Genomic DNA, 14105 nt, shown 5'->3' on the forward strand with positions numbered 1-14105 from the left:
CTATTCCCAGTGCATACACAAATCTGAGCCAGAGATACGGTTCTTGTGAATCAACAATGGCACAGTTATAAAGAGGAAGAATATGTCAGTCTTGAATATCCTTTTCACTGAGCTTCTTCCTAGGGAATCTCCTTTTCCAGATTCCAAGATCTCCAGTATTTGCCTGAGGAAAAGTTATGTATCTAGAATAAAGATGTTTCCATACCAACCCAGCATCTTGCAAATCTCTGCCAAAACGTTGTTTATTTAGCCCAATGGGCAATTACTTCCTTTCATAAGGAAGTGTTGTGGAGGTTGTGAAAAAGTTTCTCACAGGAGGCTCTTGGCCTGTATCTGTTGTCTGTACACATAAATAACTGTGAAGATGGTATCCACATAAGTACTTAGATAAAGACAATTTTCTTTCTGTGGACTTCCAGGGTGCCTTCTCAAAAATTTAGGACAGGGAAAACAAGAATATGGTTTCCAAATGCAGCTGTCTTCAAGCAAGAAAACTAGCCTCTAACTCTCTGAAAGTAACATTCAGTGCCTAATTTAGATATATTTGCATTTATATAACGAACATTAGTAGTGATATTTTCTTACTAGGAAATTGGACAGGGCTTACTGGTCTATTTGGAGATGTCCCTGTGCACTGCAGGAAGCCTGGACGACCTTTAAATGTTCCTTCTAACCCGAACTATTCTATGATTCTGTTCTCTATTTAGATTTGCTGAAAACATATTTTCAAGTAATTGTAGTTAATCTTTCCAATTTCCAGTATCTGCATGAAGGCAATTGTTCCATATTTATAAGGTGATGTATTTTAGGGAGAAATTGGTCAGCCAGGTCCACGAGGAGAAGATGGCCCAGAAGGTCCAAAAGGTCGAGCGGGTCCATCTGGGGACCCAGGTGCTGCTGGTCCAGCTGGGGAAAAGGTCAGTAGCCAGAAATCAATATAAACATGTCATTGCCTCACAGCATAGATGGAACCCATAATCTCCATCACTAAAAACATGTCTGCAAAATCTTTAGCTACTTAACAGTAGTTTTTGTGACACTACTACAGCAGATCACTGGAGTTCCCATTTGATCAAGGATTGGGAATCCTTATCTTGTAAGTATAAAAAGAGGCATTGTAGTACTTCACCAGTGCATAAGGTAACTGCATTCTTATCCCAAATCACATACAGTGCATGCCAGCTGTGGAAAACACAATGCAAAGAAAATAGTTGGGCACAAACGAGGGTAAAGGTGCTGCTGAAGAGTGAATTAATATTGAGTCATATTACAACAAATTGTGGCATGGAAATTGTTTTAAATGGAAAACATTTCCTGAATAAAAATCCACAAGAGGGTTGGCAAAAGGGAAAGGGGTTGTTAAAAGGGAGGACTGAAAAAAGGATGGTGAAAAAAGAGAGATCAAGCACAAAGTACAAAGCTCTGTAGAATCCTGGTTTCAACAAAAAAGTTTGGTATAAGGAATGGAAAGGAGGCTGAAAAATGTGTGTGTGGGTACTGTATTTCACTGTGTGGCATAATCAGAAAGGAAAGATGATTTCAGCAGTGGTAATTTCAGTAACTGGAGAAGTATGATAATACAAAATAAAATAAAAATGATGGTTTAAAAACATATATGCTATATATCACTAAAGTGAGAAGATGCTGATGAAAATATTTCCCTTTAATTTTTTTGGTGAACTATATCTTCAGTTCTAGTTCTGTCTTGAAAAAAATAGGACAGAGGGTACATAAACCAAATCAAAACAAACCAAACATTTTTTTTTTATAGTTGGTATTTTTTAAATGCAAATCTGAGTTATTTTTAGTTCTTATTCAAATTACTCACTATGAATATAGGTTTTCAAGCATTTCTTCTTCACTGTGACATATTTGGAACTCTCACAGTATCTCAAGTCCAGAATCTGAAGCCTTAATTGTCAGAAGATATTTGAAAAAAATTGTTGGTGTTGATAACACTATTGGAATTTTTTGGCTTTGGAATTTTAGACCCTCAGTTTTCCCTTTTCTACAAATATTTACAGCAATTCTTGCCCACTGGAAGGGTCACACATCTTCTGTGGATATTCTATGGATACAGAATGGCATAGGTCACAGAGGAATTCTTTGGTGTTGGTCCTGTGATATTTATTTTAGTGTAAAAACTGGAATAGTCACTGTGAACTTTTAGATCTTCTCACAATATTTGGAAAGTCTGTAAGAGCAGATATAAATGTCTTGTTCCCTTGTCATTCCTATGTTGTATTTAATGCAAAGGTATTACTCTTGTAAAGAAAGTAATAAAATTACTGCAGTAGTCTCTTATTCTCTATGTTCATCTGATTCCATGATAAGAAAACTCTATTTCCCAAGTAGGTCTAAATGGATTTGCTTAATTAATGAAACCTCAAGTAGGGTGCCAAAAAAATGAGGAACATATCTGAAAAGAGCTTATAATAAAAAAAAAGTCTGTATTCACACACAACCCAGGCAACTGGGCTTGCTTAGTTGTAAAATCAGGGACAAAACTTTCACTGAATTTGGCAAGAGTTTGATGTGCTGTCATGCTGCAAAATATTTAAATCATTGCAATGCATGTAGCTTATTTCAGGGTGGCAAATAACAGGCAGCATTATACTTAGTTTCATAAATGTAAATGTACTGTTCTTCAGTAATGTCTCACCAGACACTTGCACTTACATGAACAGGAAAATACACAACATATTTGTTTATGTGCTGTATTTTTTACCAACAGACATTTTGGGGAAAATTTCCTTCCCCTCTCCTTCCTATTTTATGTTATCTATGGTTACTGCAGAGTATCATATGATACTTTATAGTCATCTTTTCCATTGAGATCTTCTCCAAAACTTGATATTCTAGAACATAGAGAAATTCTTCCCCAGACTTCTGATCTTTCAAAGTCTGAAACTGCTTTCCCTTGCCTTTGAAAGTGGCAAGCCATCACTCATCCTCTAGAGGTCTAAAGAGACCAGCTCAATGGTGTAGGGTACTGTATTTCATTTCTGGGAATGGTTCATGTCAGTGCTGATCAGTCTTTTCTGAACACAGCAAGTTGTTAATTTTTGTTGACAAATCCATTGTCAGCAAGCAATCAGTGGGGTGTAATTTAACGTAGTCTCGGTTTAGAACTATGCAAGAAAAAAATTGATTCTTCAAATTCCTATTCATGAAAAGTCAGCCACAACACAGTATAAATTAAAAAATAATTTCTTCTCACTTAAACCTATTAACACCCTGATTTCTTAGAGAATATTAGTTGCTTAATGATCTCAACCACATAGCACTGCACAGCACATCATGGGAGAAAAAAACCTTTGAGGTATTGGTTTCTCTGGATTCATTCACTGGAGTGGGATTTTTACTTAAGTTTGGGGCACTAAGCCCACTGGTGATTAATTATAAAAATGAGAAATTGATTTAATTTAATATTATATTCCATGGAGTATCATCACTCTACGTTGTGGAAAAATTGTTTTGTATAGAAGCTTGCTGAACCACTAAGGAGGATACAGTAAAATTTACCACTGCCTTCTCATTGCAGGGAAAGCTTGGTGTACCTGGATTGCCAGGATATCCAGGAAGACAAGGTCCAAAGGTGAGCTGTAAATGAGCTGTATATTGAGTATTTTGATACTGGTCACAGTGGCAGTTATTTCATTTCTGTGTTTGGGGAAGTACGGTGTGAACACCAAAGAAAGGGCCATTTTTCTCCTTTTCTTTCTTGACAATCATATCCTGAAGTAAAACCCTTAATAATGTGGGATTCCCTATGTCAGGCTCTTTATGGAGCACTATCTTTCCTCTTAATATTCTACCCTTTAGCATGTTCTTGTGAGTTGTATGGTGCCAGCATCAGACTGGCATGCACTAAACAATCGGAAAAGGAAGGAATTGCTGATATGCTTGAAAGAGAATAGGCACCAAATTGGCCACTAAACTGGCCACTACATGGATGCTGATAGTGATGGGAATTTTCAGTGTGGTACAAGGCTTCTCTTTGTGTCATTACTGCTTCTTCCATGGAATAAACCATATTTCTTTAAAACTTTCCTCATGTTTTTCTTTAGTTTCTTTTAAGACAAACATGACAAAATACAATCCTTAGTTAATTTATGTGCCTATATCTATCCTTCAGCCATCTAATATATTTGGATTGCAATAGAAAACCACACAGGGGGCTTCTGATTTATAACATTTTTATGAAACATGCTTCTACTAAGTTCATCCTAACACATCTTTAGGAAATGAGCATGCTAAATTAATTGTAAGATCTCTTTTATGAGACTAGAAAGAAAAAAAATGGAATAAAAGCATAGTTCTACAGACATTTCACTGTGTAGAGGAGACCATTAGGGAGACATTGTAGCTCCAGACCCTCTCAAAGAAGACCCATCTAGGTAAATATCACAAGTAAAAAAATCCCTGAACAATCAACCTGCAGTAAAACCCTCAATTCTGCTCTACTTTGGATCTATTTTTATTTCCAAATTTGAAATTATGGGGGGTTTTGGATGAAATAAAACTTCCTGACTGTCAAAACAAAGTGTTTTTCTGATTCTGCCCTATACTGTGACCCTTTTCTGTCAAGTGAATGGACTGTCTGAAGAATGCTTGTTCACTGAACACTGCATTAGTGAAAAACACTGAAACAATCTATGGAAAGTATTCATGAAAACTATTCACCTTGAAAGACACAGGGGTTTTTGCTTCAGTTTCTTAACTCAAAATGTCTGAGATTTCAGTCTCTTTGTTCTGCTTTAGAATTGTCTTTTGAAAAGTCTAGGGTAAAAGAGTTTTACATTATTCACTTCAAAGAACAAAAATGATGTAACATTCCAAATAAAAGTTGATTGATTCTTTTTTCAACAAAGACTTGATCAATAATTTCCTTGCACTACATTTTTACCACATTAAACTTGAAAACAGTTCTCAAGCTGCGTTCACCGTTTGCTCTTCTAATTTGTTGCTTAAATTTCCAGGAAAGACTAATGACAGCTACAATACATAACTCACTAGAGACTTCTTTGGAAACTGAGTCACAGACCAGCTCAAATTAACATAAGGGAGTGAGAAAAAAAAGCAGGAGAAAAATATATTAGCTATGGAAAGCAAAGGAAATCTTGTCCTAGTATAGTCAAGAAAGTTGATATCATTCTTTTTGTTGATACTTACTTGCTTTTCATTTTTTTTTCTATGAATTGGTCTTAGAGTAGTGCCATTAGCTGATAATTTCCATTATGGGTTTTTTTCTGCAATCAAGTCCCTCTTGATTAGCACAGTTGCAAAAACTACTGTAAATGTAAGATATTTACAACCAAGTCATGACTATTAGTGCCCCATCATTTGATCTGGGGTTTTTTCCAGCCTTTTAATTTTAAAGAACATGATTGGGCTTCACAGACTAGAAGTTTCAGTTTTATTCTTATATAAAGTTATAACTAGTGAAGAATTAAGAAGTAAGAAAGAAATTGAAAGGAAAAGGAATATAAAAGGAAAGGGAAGGAAGAAAAATATTTCTTTTCTCCCACCAGTCAATATCAGTTAGGGTTTTATTAGAACTTGTGTTAGTGAAGTTGTACTGCCCCTAAGTCTTTTATGGATAATTGGAATGATTATGTAAAACAAGATTCATTAGAGGAAAAACAGGAGTAAGGACAGGAGAAAAAAAAAAAAAAAGAAAAAAATTTACTAACATTTCAAAGAGGAGCACCAAGAAATTATATTTAAGGTTTTTGTTATATGCATTTTATTTGCCACTAAAATGCTAATAGCAAGCTGCACAGCCATAGGTGCATTATGACAGCAGGGAGTCTGGCTAGTAAATTTTAGTGGCTGACCAAACCAAACACTCTCTTCATTTTCATCTCCAGTCATTTAAAAGTATATTTTACCATGTCTATCACCTCTTTGATCCCAAGTTCCTTATGAAAAATTCACACCTCCTCGGCAGGTAAAAAGTCTGCTCTCCCACCAAACCTGTATGGCAGAAGCAAAGAAGAAAATAGTACTGCTTCCTTTAGACTGAGCAGTCAGCAGAAGGAAAGGGGAGGAAAAAAGGAGGAGGAGTAGAGCTGGGAGAAGTTTCAAGTCAGATAATCTCATACATTCTGCTTATGTATGAGTTGCATGGATCAGTTAAATGAAACTGTCCAGTGCTTGGTTTACAGTGAATAAAGAACTTGAAGTGATTAATTTACAGCTCAGTAAAGTGACTAGAGGATGTGGCAAAACCTTACCGCTTTTTGGAATTATTTTTTAAAATAATTATTTTACTGTGAGGCAACAAGGCCTTTTTTGTTTGACTTCATTATGATACAGTTATTTCTAGTGGGCTGTTACTAATCCAACTTTCCTACTTTTAAAAAAGGTGCAGATTTAATGAATATTTTATTGTCCAATAAGATGACAAGTAATATCCATTCTATACATTGATTTTTTTTTTAATGCTTTCTGGACTTGAAGCATTATGGTAAGTTTATTTACAGATTTCTTAAGTTTATGTACAGCTGTCACACTTGCAAGTTTGATATGTACAATGTACATGGCTTTGGAGTTGTGCTTTATGTGTCAAATGTTGGCTCTACCATTGTTTTGCTATTGATACCCTCTGACATTTGCATTGATTTCTTACATAGGGCTCAACTGGTTTCCCAGGATTTCCAGGTGCCAATGGAGAGAAAGGTGCAAGGGTATGATAATTCATTCTTGCATAACACTTAATTAACTTTTAAAATTCAGCACTGGGGGAAGCCACTGAAACCTAAGGATCCAAGTTACTATCTAAAGAGCTATAAAAACAGGCTTTTCACATTCAAGATGGACCTCTATCTTTCTGTAGAACAGGAGATACTGCAGTGCTATTTACCATTCTTTAAGGTATTAGTCTAAATATACAAGAACTTGGACACTTTCTTGCTGCACATACTGCCATAATTATATAATTGGAAAAAGAGAAAAAAAATCACCTTTGCTGAAGGGTTTGGGGGGGGTTTTTCGGACAATATAGCTGAGTGAGTTGGCAAGAACTATTTTCCTGTATCCCATGAATTCTGGTACCATGCAATTTACCCTCAAGGAAATACAACTTGTATTTCATAAATATTCTGGCTTGACACAAGGGGGTTTTTTTTTAAGGCTTAGCTTCAAAAAGGCAAAATATACCAGGCAAGATGAAGAACATGTACAGTTACATATATTACAAAAATTTAAAACTACATCTTTTGTGGCTTTGTTTGCTTGAACAAGGTGAGAGAAAATGTTTTATGCATGTTCTTCAAACTACAACAATTAAAAATAGATTAGAAAGAAGGTCACTGTGCTGTTGTCTCTAAAGCTCAATTGAACATAGCAGGATATGTTAGAAAAATGGTGAAATTAAGAGATTAGTCAGAATTCACAGCTGATAGCAACATAAAGTCAAGCAGGTAACATCTATTACTAAAAGCAGAAATTCATTATTTTAAGATGAAATACATGGAATCCAATAGCATTTGCATTACTTATGTATGGTTTAAATTGCTCTTGTATTATTTTAGCTAAGATAAAGATATGTTGTTATGTACAGGCACAAGCAAACAAAGAAAAGCTCAGTTCATCTGCATTGTGAAAAAATGAGACAATTGCTAATAAAGACAGCAGATTGGGGAAAAAAAGGCAAAATGATAGAATCAAACAGCAGGCTTAAAATTATGAAAATCTTACTATATTGATCTGTTTTCAGGCCTTCACAAAGCTTTAAGTTCAGCTAGGGTATTAACCACATAATTAATACCATCAAACTGCTGGTATACTGAAGTGTTATGCTGATCATCAATGAGCCCATAAGTGCAGGTTTTCCAATGGGAATCAGATATTATTGTTTATCTTGCCAAAAGGGTTATCATGGTGTTTTATGCTACCACACATACAGGTCCTAGGGAAAGTTGGTCCCTGTCCTTGAAAGTATCACAGGCTGAGTAGCATTTCAAAAACAACACATAATTTTTATTCTGATAAGTGAAATACAACCAACAGTAAAAAAAAAAAAGGGGGGGGGAGGGGGAACCCTGTCAAGAAAACAGGTGTATGCATTTAATTGGTTTTCAATAAAAGGAAGCTTTGTGCTAAAACATCTCTGATGATTATTTTGTTGCTGGTTTGTTTACCTCAGAGATTAGAAAGTACCAGCCATCAGTTTCCTTTCTCTGGCTAAAAAATACTCTCTTGAATCTTAAGATTCATTACAATGCACAGCAATTCCAGTGCACAGCCTAAAGAAAAAATCCCTTTGAGCATGATTAGGAGATAATACTAAAGCAAAAAATCAAAGGCTGGTATTCTGTTCTGTATCTCTGTCAAATGTGTGTAATTTTGGTAGGTATTACAGTTCCCATTTCTGTTATACATGAAGAGAGGCTTGCCCTTTCTTTTCTCTATTAACCTGTGGAGCTGTCCACGGGAACTTGGGAACTTTGTTTTTAAGGCTGTTCATGATGCCAAGTCCTTTAGACTACTGCAGAGGGACTCTGCTTGTTGTGTGCCACCTTCAATACTATTTTAATGTAGTTTAAAATATTCTAATGCCTCTGACAAGATCTGATTCTCAGGCAAATTTAGTGCATTTATCTACAAGTCCCAGTGAATTCAGAAAGATAACCAATTTTATCAAGGACCACGATTCTGTAAATTGAAATGCAAAGTAGATAGTTAAAGATAAAATAATATCTAAACTTAAGGGAGCTGCTCTCTGCCTCCACTTTATCTCACAAATAGAGTGCCTGCTAAGATGATTTCTGTGAACTTTTCTTTCCAGGGATTGCATGGCAAACCAGGCCCCAGAGGACAGCGAGGACCAACAGTAAGTCCTTTTGATTTGAAATTTAGAAGCTTTCCTGTCTAAATTGCCTCCACTATACTGTGAAGAATTATTTTTATTAGATTATAGTATCCAGTATTTATCATCAAGTGCATCTGTGTTAATTTGACAGGGTCCAAGAGGCTCAAGAGGTCCCAGAGGTCCCACTGGTAAACCAGGTCCAAAGGTAATTGTCAAGCACACTGTATAGATTGGCTGCAGGCTGTTTCTTTTAAATAAATGTAAATCCTTGAACATATTGTCTTTCCTTTCCAGGGCACTTCAGGCAATGATGGTCCTCCTGGCCCACCAGGCGAAAGGGTTTGTGAAAGCTATCTTTGTACATGTTGTTTTTCCCACTATATAGGAGTGTGATTGAGGGTGGGAGGGTTGTTCTATTTTAAGTTCTCCCTCTCATATCTCTGTGCTACTTTGACCAGAGTAACCAGAGGTAACAAAACCTCAGTTCCAATGAAGCTTTTCACAAAGTTATGCATGGGCTGGCTGAAGTTTGCTGAAAGCTTCTTCCCTCTGTAGCTCAGTTTTGTACATATAGGACAGAGAGTACATACACACTGTGTTACATCCATGTACTTTGTATATATCCATGTGAATTACAGGTGAGCTCACCAGCTTAGGCTCTTCAGAATTCCTCACCTACTGCAGTTTACTGCCTGTTTATTGGATTAGCAAACACTCCAGCCACCTCCAGAAGATTCTTTGTTGAAGCAACAGAGTTTTTTTGTTCTGATCACCTAAGAATTCCCTTCAACCTATTTTCTGCATGCTTCAGAAATCCTACTGCTCTCTCTAAAACAAAATTTTCAAAGTCAACTCATTGCACAGCAGTATATAGAAAAAGATATTAATAAATCATATTTGTAATGGCAGCACTTGAAAACCAAGTCGGTTTAAGTGGATGAGCTTTCTGCCAGAGTATTTTTGCAAAGCTTAAACTTTACTTTTGTAGTCATATTTCATTAAACTGCTAACCTTTTCCATATAGGGAGCCTAAAGATCTCCTCCCAGTATCCACCCCAAGGTCCCAGTGTTCTCTAGGAGTCTTACACTTCAGGAGGGCGTTCCTTGTACATTTTCCCCAGCTCTATAATGTCACTTTTTTTGACATTAGCTAGGATGTGGGATGGAGAGAACTAGGCATAGACCAAGAAGGAAATGTAGGTTGCTTTACACTGAGGAGAATCAGAGGCAGACTGCCAGAAGGGGAATAGCAGATCCTTGTGAAAGAGGAGTTTGCTGACAGCTCCAAGAGTTTGCAAGGAAGAGAAGTTGTGGGGGTACTAAAACAATGAGCAGATCAATCCCAAGATGAAGGCATCCCTGGAGAGAAAGTGACAAAACAGAGATGAAGAATCATGGAGCACCGTGTCTCTCATCACTTGTGTAATATAAGTGTGAGGTATCTATTTGCTTCCCAATAGGGGTGAGTGTCAGCCAAAAAATAAGTGTCATCTTTACTCCTCTGAGACTATTTCACCTACCAAACATGAAAATAATAAATAATCTATTCTGTGTAGCTACTGATAAAATGAAATTTAATAACAAAAATGAAAATGTAATTTTGATGACATACTGTTAGTATTCTAGTGCTTTTTCTCAAATAATACATCAGTCCACTAACTTGAAACCTGCAAGCAATATTGTGAATAAAAGGAAAAATGTAAAGGTTTTTCCTTAGAAAGCCTCAAAGTGTGAGAACAGGAGAAATTTATGAGAACGGAGGTGCATTTAAATGTAGAACTTTGAGTTGTGTTCCTATAACCCAGTTACTGAGAGTGACCAATTTCATTCAGATATTTTGAACAGTAGCTGAGTCAATTTTATTTGTTTTCCTCTATAAAGCTCCTCCTCTTTTTTTTAAGCTTTATGTTATGCCCAGAAACAAATGAGGAAATTTCATTTGTTCACAGAGATGGCATATTGAAAAAAGACCCAAACCCTCATATGGAGCATATTTGTGTGTTATGAAGATTTCAGAAACAGATTTACTCCTCTTTTAGAAGAAAAAAAAAATATGGATAGGGCAGTAAGATCAAAGATTTCTCCCTTTGCCTAGCACTTCTTAATTGATTCAGATTTAGTATTTCAGTATAATAGAAGTCTGCCCTGGAATAAGATTTATTCAAGGTCAAATTGTCCCAGGCTGGGCACAAGGGACCCTCTCCCCCAGCTACATTGGTACACTGCTTTGCCCACTACAGGAGGCAGCTGTGCTCTGCAAGTGAGCCTGGGCTCTAAGGAATGAGCCTTATGGAACTCTGAGGAGCAAAAGGGTAGAATAATTTGGGGGATGTGGCCTCCTGCTTCAAGTCTTTTGCATCAAACCAACATTCCTAACACATTTGGACAGCTGATGTCGTGGCAAACCCACACATGAAATACCAAATAGAGCAGGATAAAGTCTTGCACTATATGACATGGGTACTTAGCTGTGGAACCATGTAAAATGAATGACTGTTAAGATTTCACTTAGTGCAGTAAAAAGTAAAGAGCAAAAATTATTTGCATAAGCTGACATAGCACCTTTCAGCACATCAACAGTAAATTTTAAAAGCTGGCCCCTGTTTTGGTTTTTTTAATAACAATTTCAGAAAAAGTCATGTAAGCTGTGTAAATATCTATGTGCATAGATATTTACATGTGAACATACATGCACATACACGTGTGCACAATGCACTGTCAATTGATCATCTTTAGCTAAATTTCTAAAACCATGTTGCATGAAAATTTTCTCTCTCCATATATCTGTATGTATACAAAAATATAAAAATAAAATATTCATATATCATGGGATTTTTCAACTATTTTTTGTAATAGCAAAAATGCTGTATTTAATCCTCGGTAATGCTGAAAAGTTTATTCTATTTGGAATTTTGTACTGTTGCACTGGTTTGAAATATTATCAGGGTTTAGGAATTGCTAAAGATGAATATTTGACTGAAAGTTAAAAAGATGACCAAACTATTAACTAAATCTCCTGGTTTATGCAACATAGAAGAACAGTGCTTCTAACTCATAGTTGGTTCCTACTTTATTATGCACAGTTTTAGGGGTAAGATGCAAACATATTTGATGTAAGTAGTTTTCCTCATTTTTTTACTGCATTTCTACACAAGCACTATTGCTTTCAGGAAATCCCTCCAGTGTCTACGCATGTGAATTGTTGCTACCAATATTTATGTCAGTGTAGCTGAGGCTTCATGCTTAAATCCAGACATTATCTGCAGAGTTCCTATATCTCATAATTGAAACAAAATTTTCAATCCAGCATCAAGGCAGCTTGAGTAAAACTTTACTTGTTTGGTTGCCTTCAATCCAGGGACCGCAAGGGCCCCAGGGACCTGTTGGATTCCCCGGACCGAAGGGACCTCCAGTAAGTATCTCTTTTATTAAGGATGTGCAACAACAGGAATGGTAATTTTTATAGAGTGCTTCTGAAGGGAACACTTGAAAATTTATGTAAGGGATGGGTTATGTATAGATTACAAATATTCTTGTTGAGCCTTTAGGGTACGGGCTCACATATTCAAAGCAGTCATTGGTGCAGCTCTTAAGACATTCAGAGTAATGCACCAAACTGCAAGTCTGGTATGTCCTGCCAGTGACCAGGTGACACACTGAGTTCATGCAAAACACTACTTTGCTACTGTATATTTCCTTTGAATGATTGATTCACTGAGGAAAAATGAAGAGGAAGGAGGCATTCATTAATAGCAGAAATGTATAGAAGTAATGGCACATTTGAGCTGCCCCCTGAACTAGTTTTACTGCTCTTCTGGTGTGCCTCTGCTCATGTGCAGTACAAAAGCAACAAACCACCTGTAATTTTTTTTTCTCCCATGCATTTTTTATTTTATTTCCAATTCCAAAACCTGAAATGTCATCAAGTACTTCTGTAATGCTTAGATTTTTGTTAATTGAGTCATAAACCAAAGAAAAATGGAAGGGAAGTATAGGAACTGTCCATGATTTCTGAATTACAGAAATCTATTTTGAACATGTTTGCATTTGACAACAGTCATTCTCCAAGCAATTGTTAAGACACATCAGGGAGGACACAAGGAAAAAATATTCTTGAAATCCTAGCCAGCTAATATAGGAGCAGTAAAGATTTACCAAAGAGTAGTCTAGAAATAAACAGAGAGCAGAGATTCTGACAGCTGATTGCACACTTTTTTTGAGGATGGCTAAGAAATGGTTTGATTTATGTATTTTATAATTTCAGGGTCCACCTGGAAAAGATGGCTTGCCTGGGCACCCAGGACAGCGGGGGGAGACTGTAAGTAAATGTACTCTACTGTGTTAGTGTTGCCCTAAAGTCATGATTATGTGATCAAAACCAAAGAAACAAGGGAAAAGGGAAGGAGGCTGGCACCACGAGCTTATATAACTGTACTTTTCTTGTAGATTGTGCATGAAAAAGCTTTATTTTGCTCCCATGACACAAGTGTGTGGTTATTCTTTGATATGTCCAGTTAGTAACATCATGCTGAGATTAAATAGTCAATAGAAGTAAAAGAGATTAATACCCAGATCTCAATTTAAATGAAGATTTTTCAGACAATTACTATGCAGTACTTTTCTCACTGAATGCCATGTACCATAAGTAGTAACATAAAAAAAATCTTATTGATGATAAGCAGCTAGAAAACTGAGAGCCCAAGACCTTTGGAAAGTAGGATCAGGAATGATTGAATCTATTAAATTAAAATTAAATTTTTAAACTATGTAACTCCTCTAAGAATCACAATTAATAATTTCTGGCATCAAAATGAAAAAGAATACTATGTAATTCTTTTAATTGAACTATCTTTGAAAAACACCCTATTTCTGTAGCGCCAAAACCTTACTCATATTCCACTATAAAATAAAATTAAAATTCTCACTTGGAATTTTCAGAGGTGGAGAAAGCCATAAGTTAATTTAGAGAGAAATTTTCTCAGCATATAGAATGTGTTTAGGCTCCAGCTTCACTGGAAATCTGTTAGTCACTGCTGAGTCACTTCCACTGCAGGAAGGAGGAGCACAGAGCTTGGAGTAACACATCCCTCTAAAAATCTCTATATTCTGCTGCTAGTACTGTAGATTGTGACATTGTAATGTTTTGCAATGATAGTGGCTTTTTTGTGTGTGAAACATGATTGACTCCTTTGTTCTTTTCCTTTGCAAAGAGGCAAAGACTGGTGTTGTGTACCATAAGAATCAATTGTAATCGTTTACAATGCAGGAAGCTCAAACCTAATCTTTA

The 14105-nt window shown here is 36.2% G+C and overlaps 1 protein-coding gene across 3 annotated transcripts in view; it reads left to right on the plus strand.

Moving 5' to 3' along the window:
- Nucleotides 1-14105, plus strand: part of COL11A1 (collagen type XI alpha 1 chain) — a 133052-nt gene that overhangs the window by 74569 nt on the left and 44378 nt on the right. For all 3 annotated transcript variants that reach the window (XM_032117963.1, XM_032117962.1, XM_032117961.1), the window contains 8 exons: nucleotides 810-917; nucleotides 3545-3598; nucleotides 6639-6692; nucleotides 8795-8839; nucleotides 8970-9023; nucleotides 9113-9157; nucleotides 12177-12230; nucleotides 13083-13136. In XM_032117963.1, coding sequence (XP_031973854.1) covers nucleotides 810-917; nucleotides 3545-3598; nucleotides 6639-6692; nucleotides 8795-8839; nucleotides 8970-9023; nucleotides 9113-9157; nucleotides 12177-12230; nucleotides 13083-13136 — 468 coding nt within the window. The remainder of the gene's footprint in view (nucleotides 1-809; nucleotides 918-3544; nucleotides 3599-6638; nucleotides 6693-8794; nucleotides 8840-8969; nucleotides 9024-9112; nucleotides 9158-12176; nucleotides 12231-13082; nucleotides 13137-14105) is intronic.

This window comes from Corvus moneduloides, chromosome 9 (genome assembly GCF_009650955.1).
Source record: "Corvus moneduloides isolate bCorMon1 chromosome 9, bCorMon1.pri, whole genome shotgun sequence".
Lineage (NCBI taxonomy): Eukaryota > Metazoa > Chordata > Aves > Passeriformes > Corvidae > Corvus > Corvus moneduloides.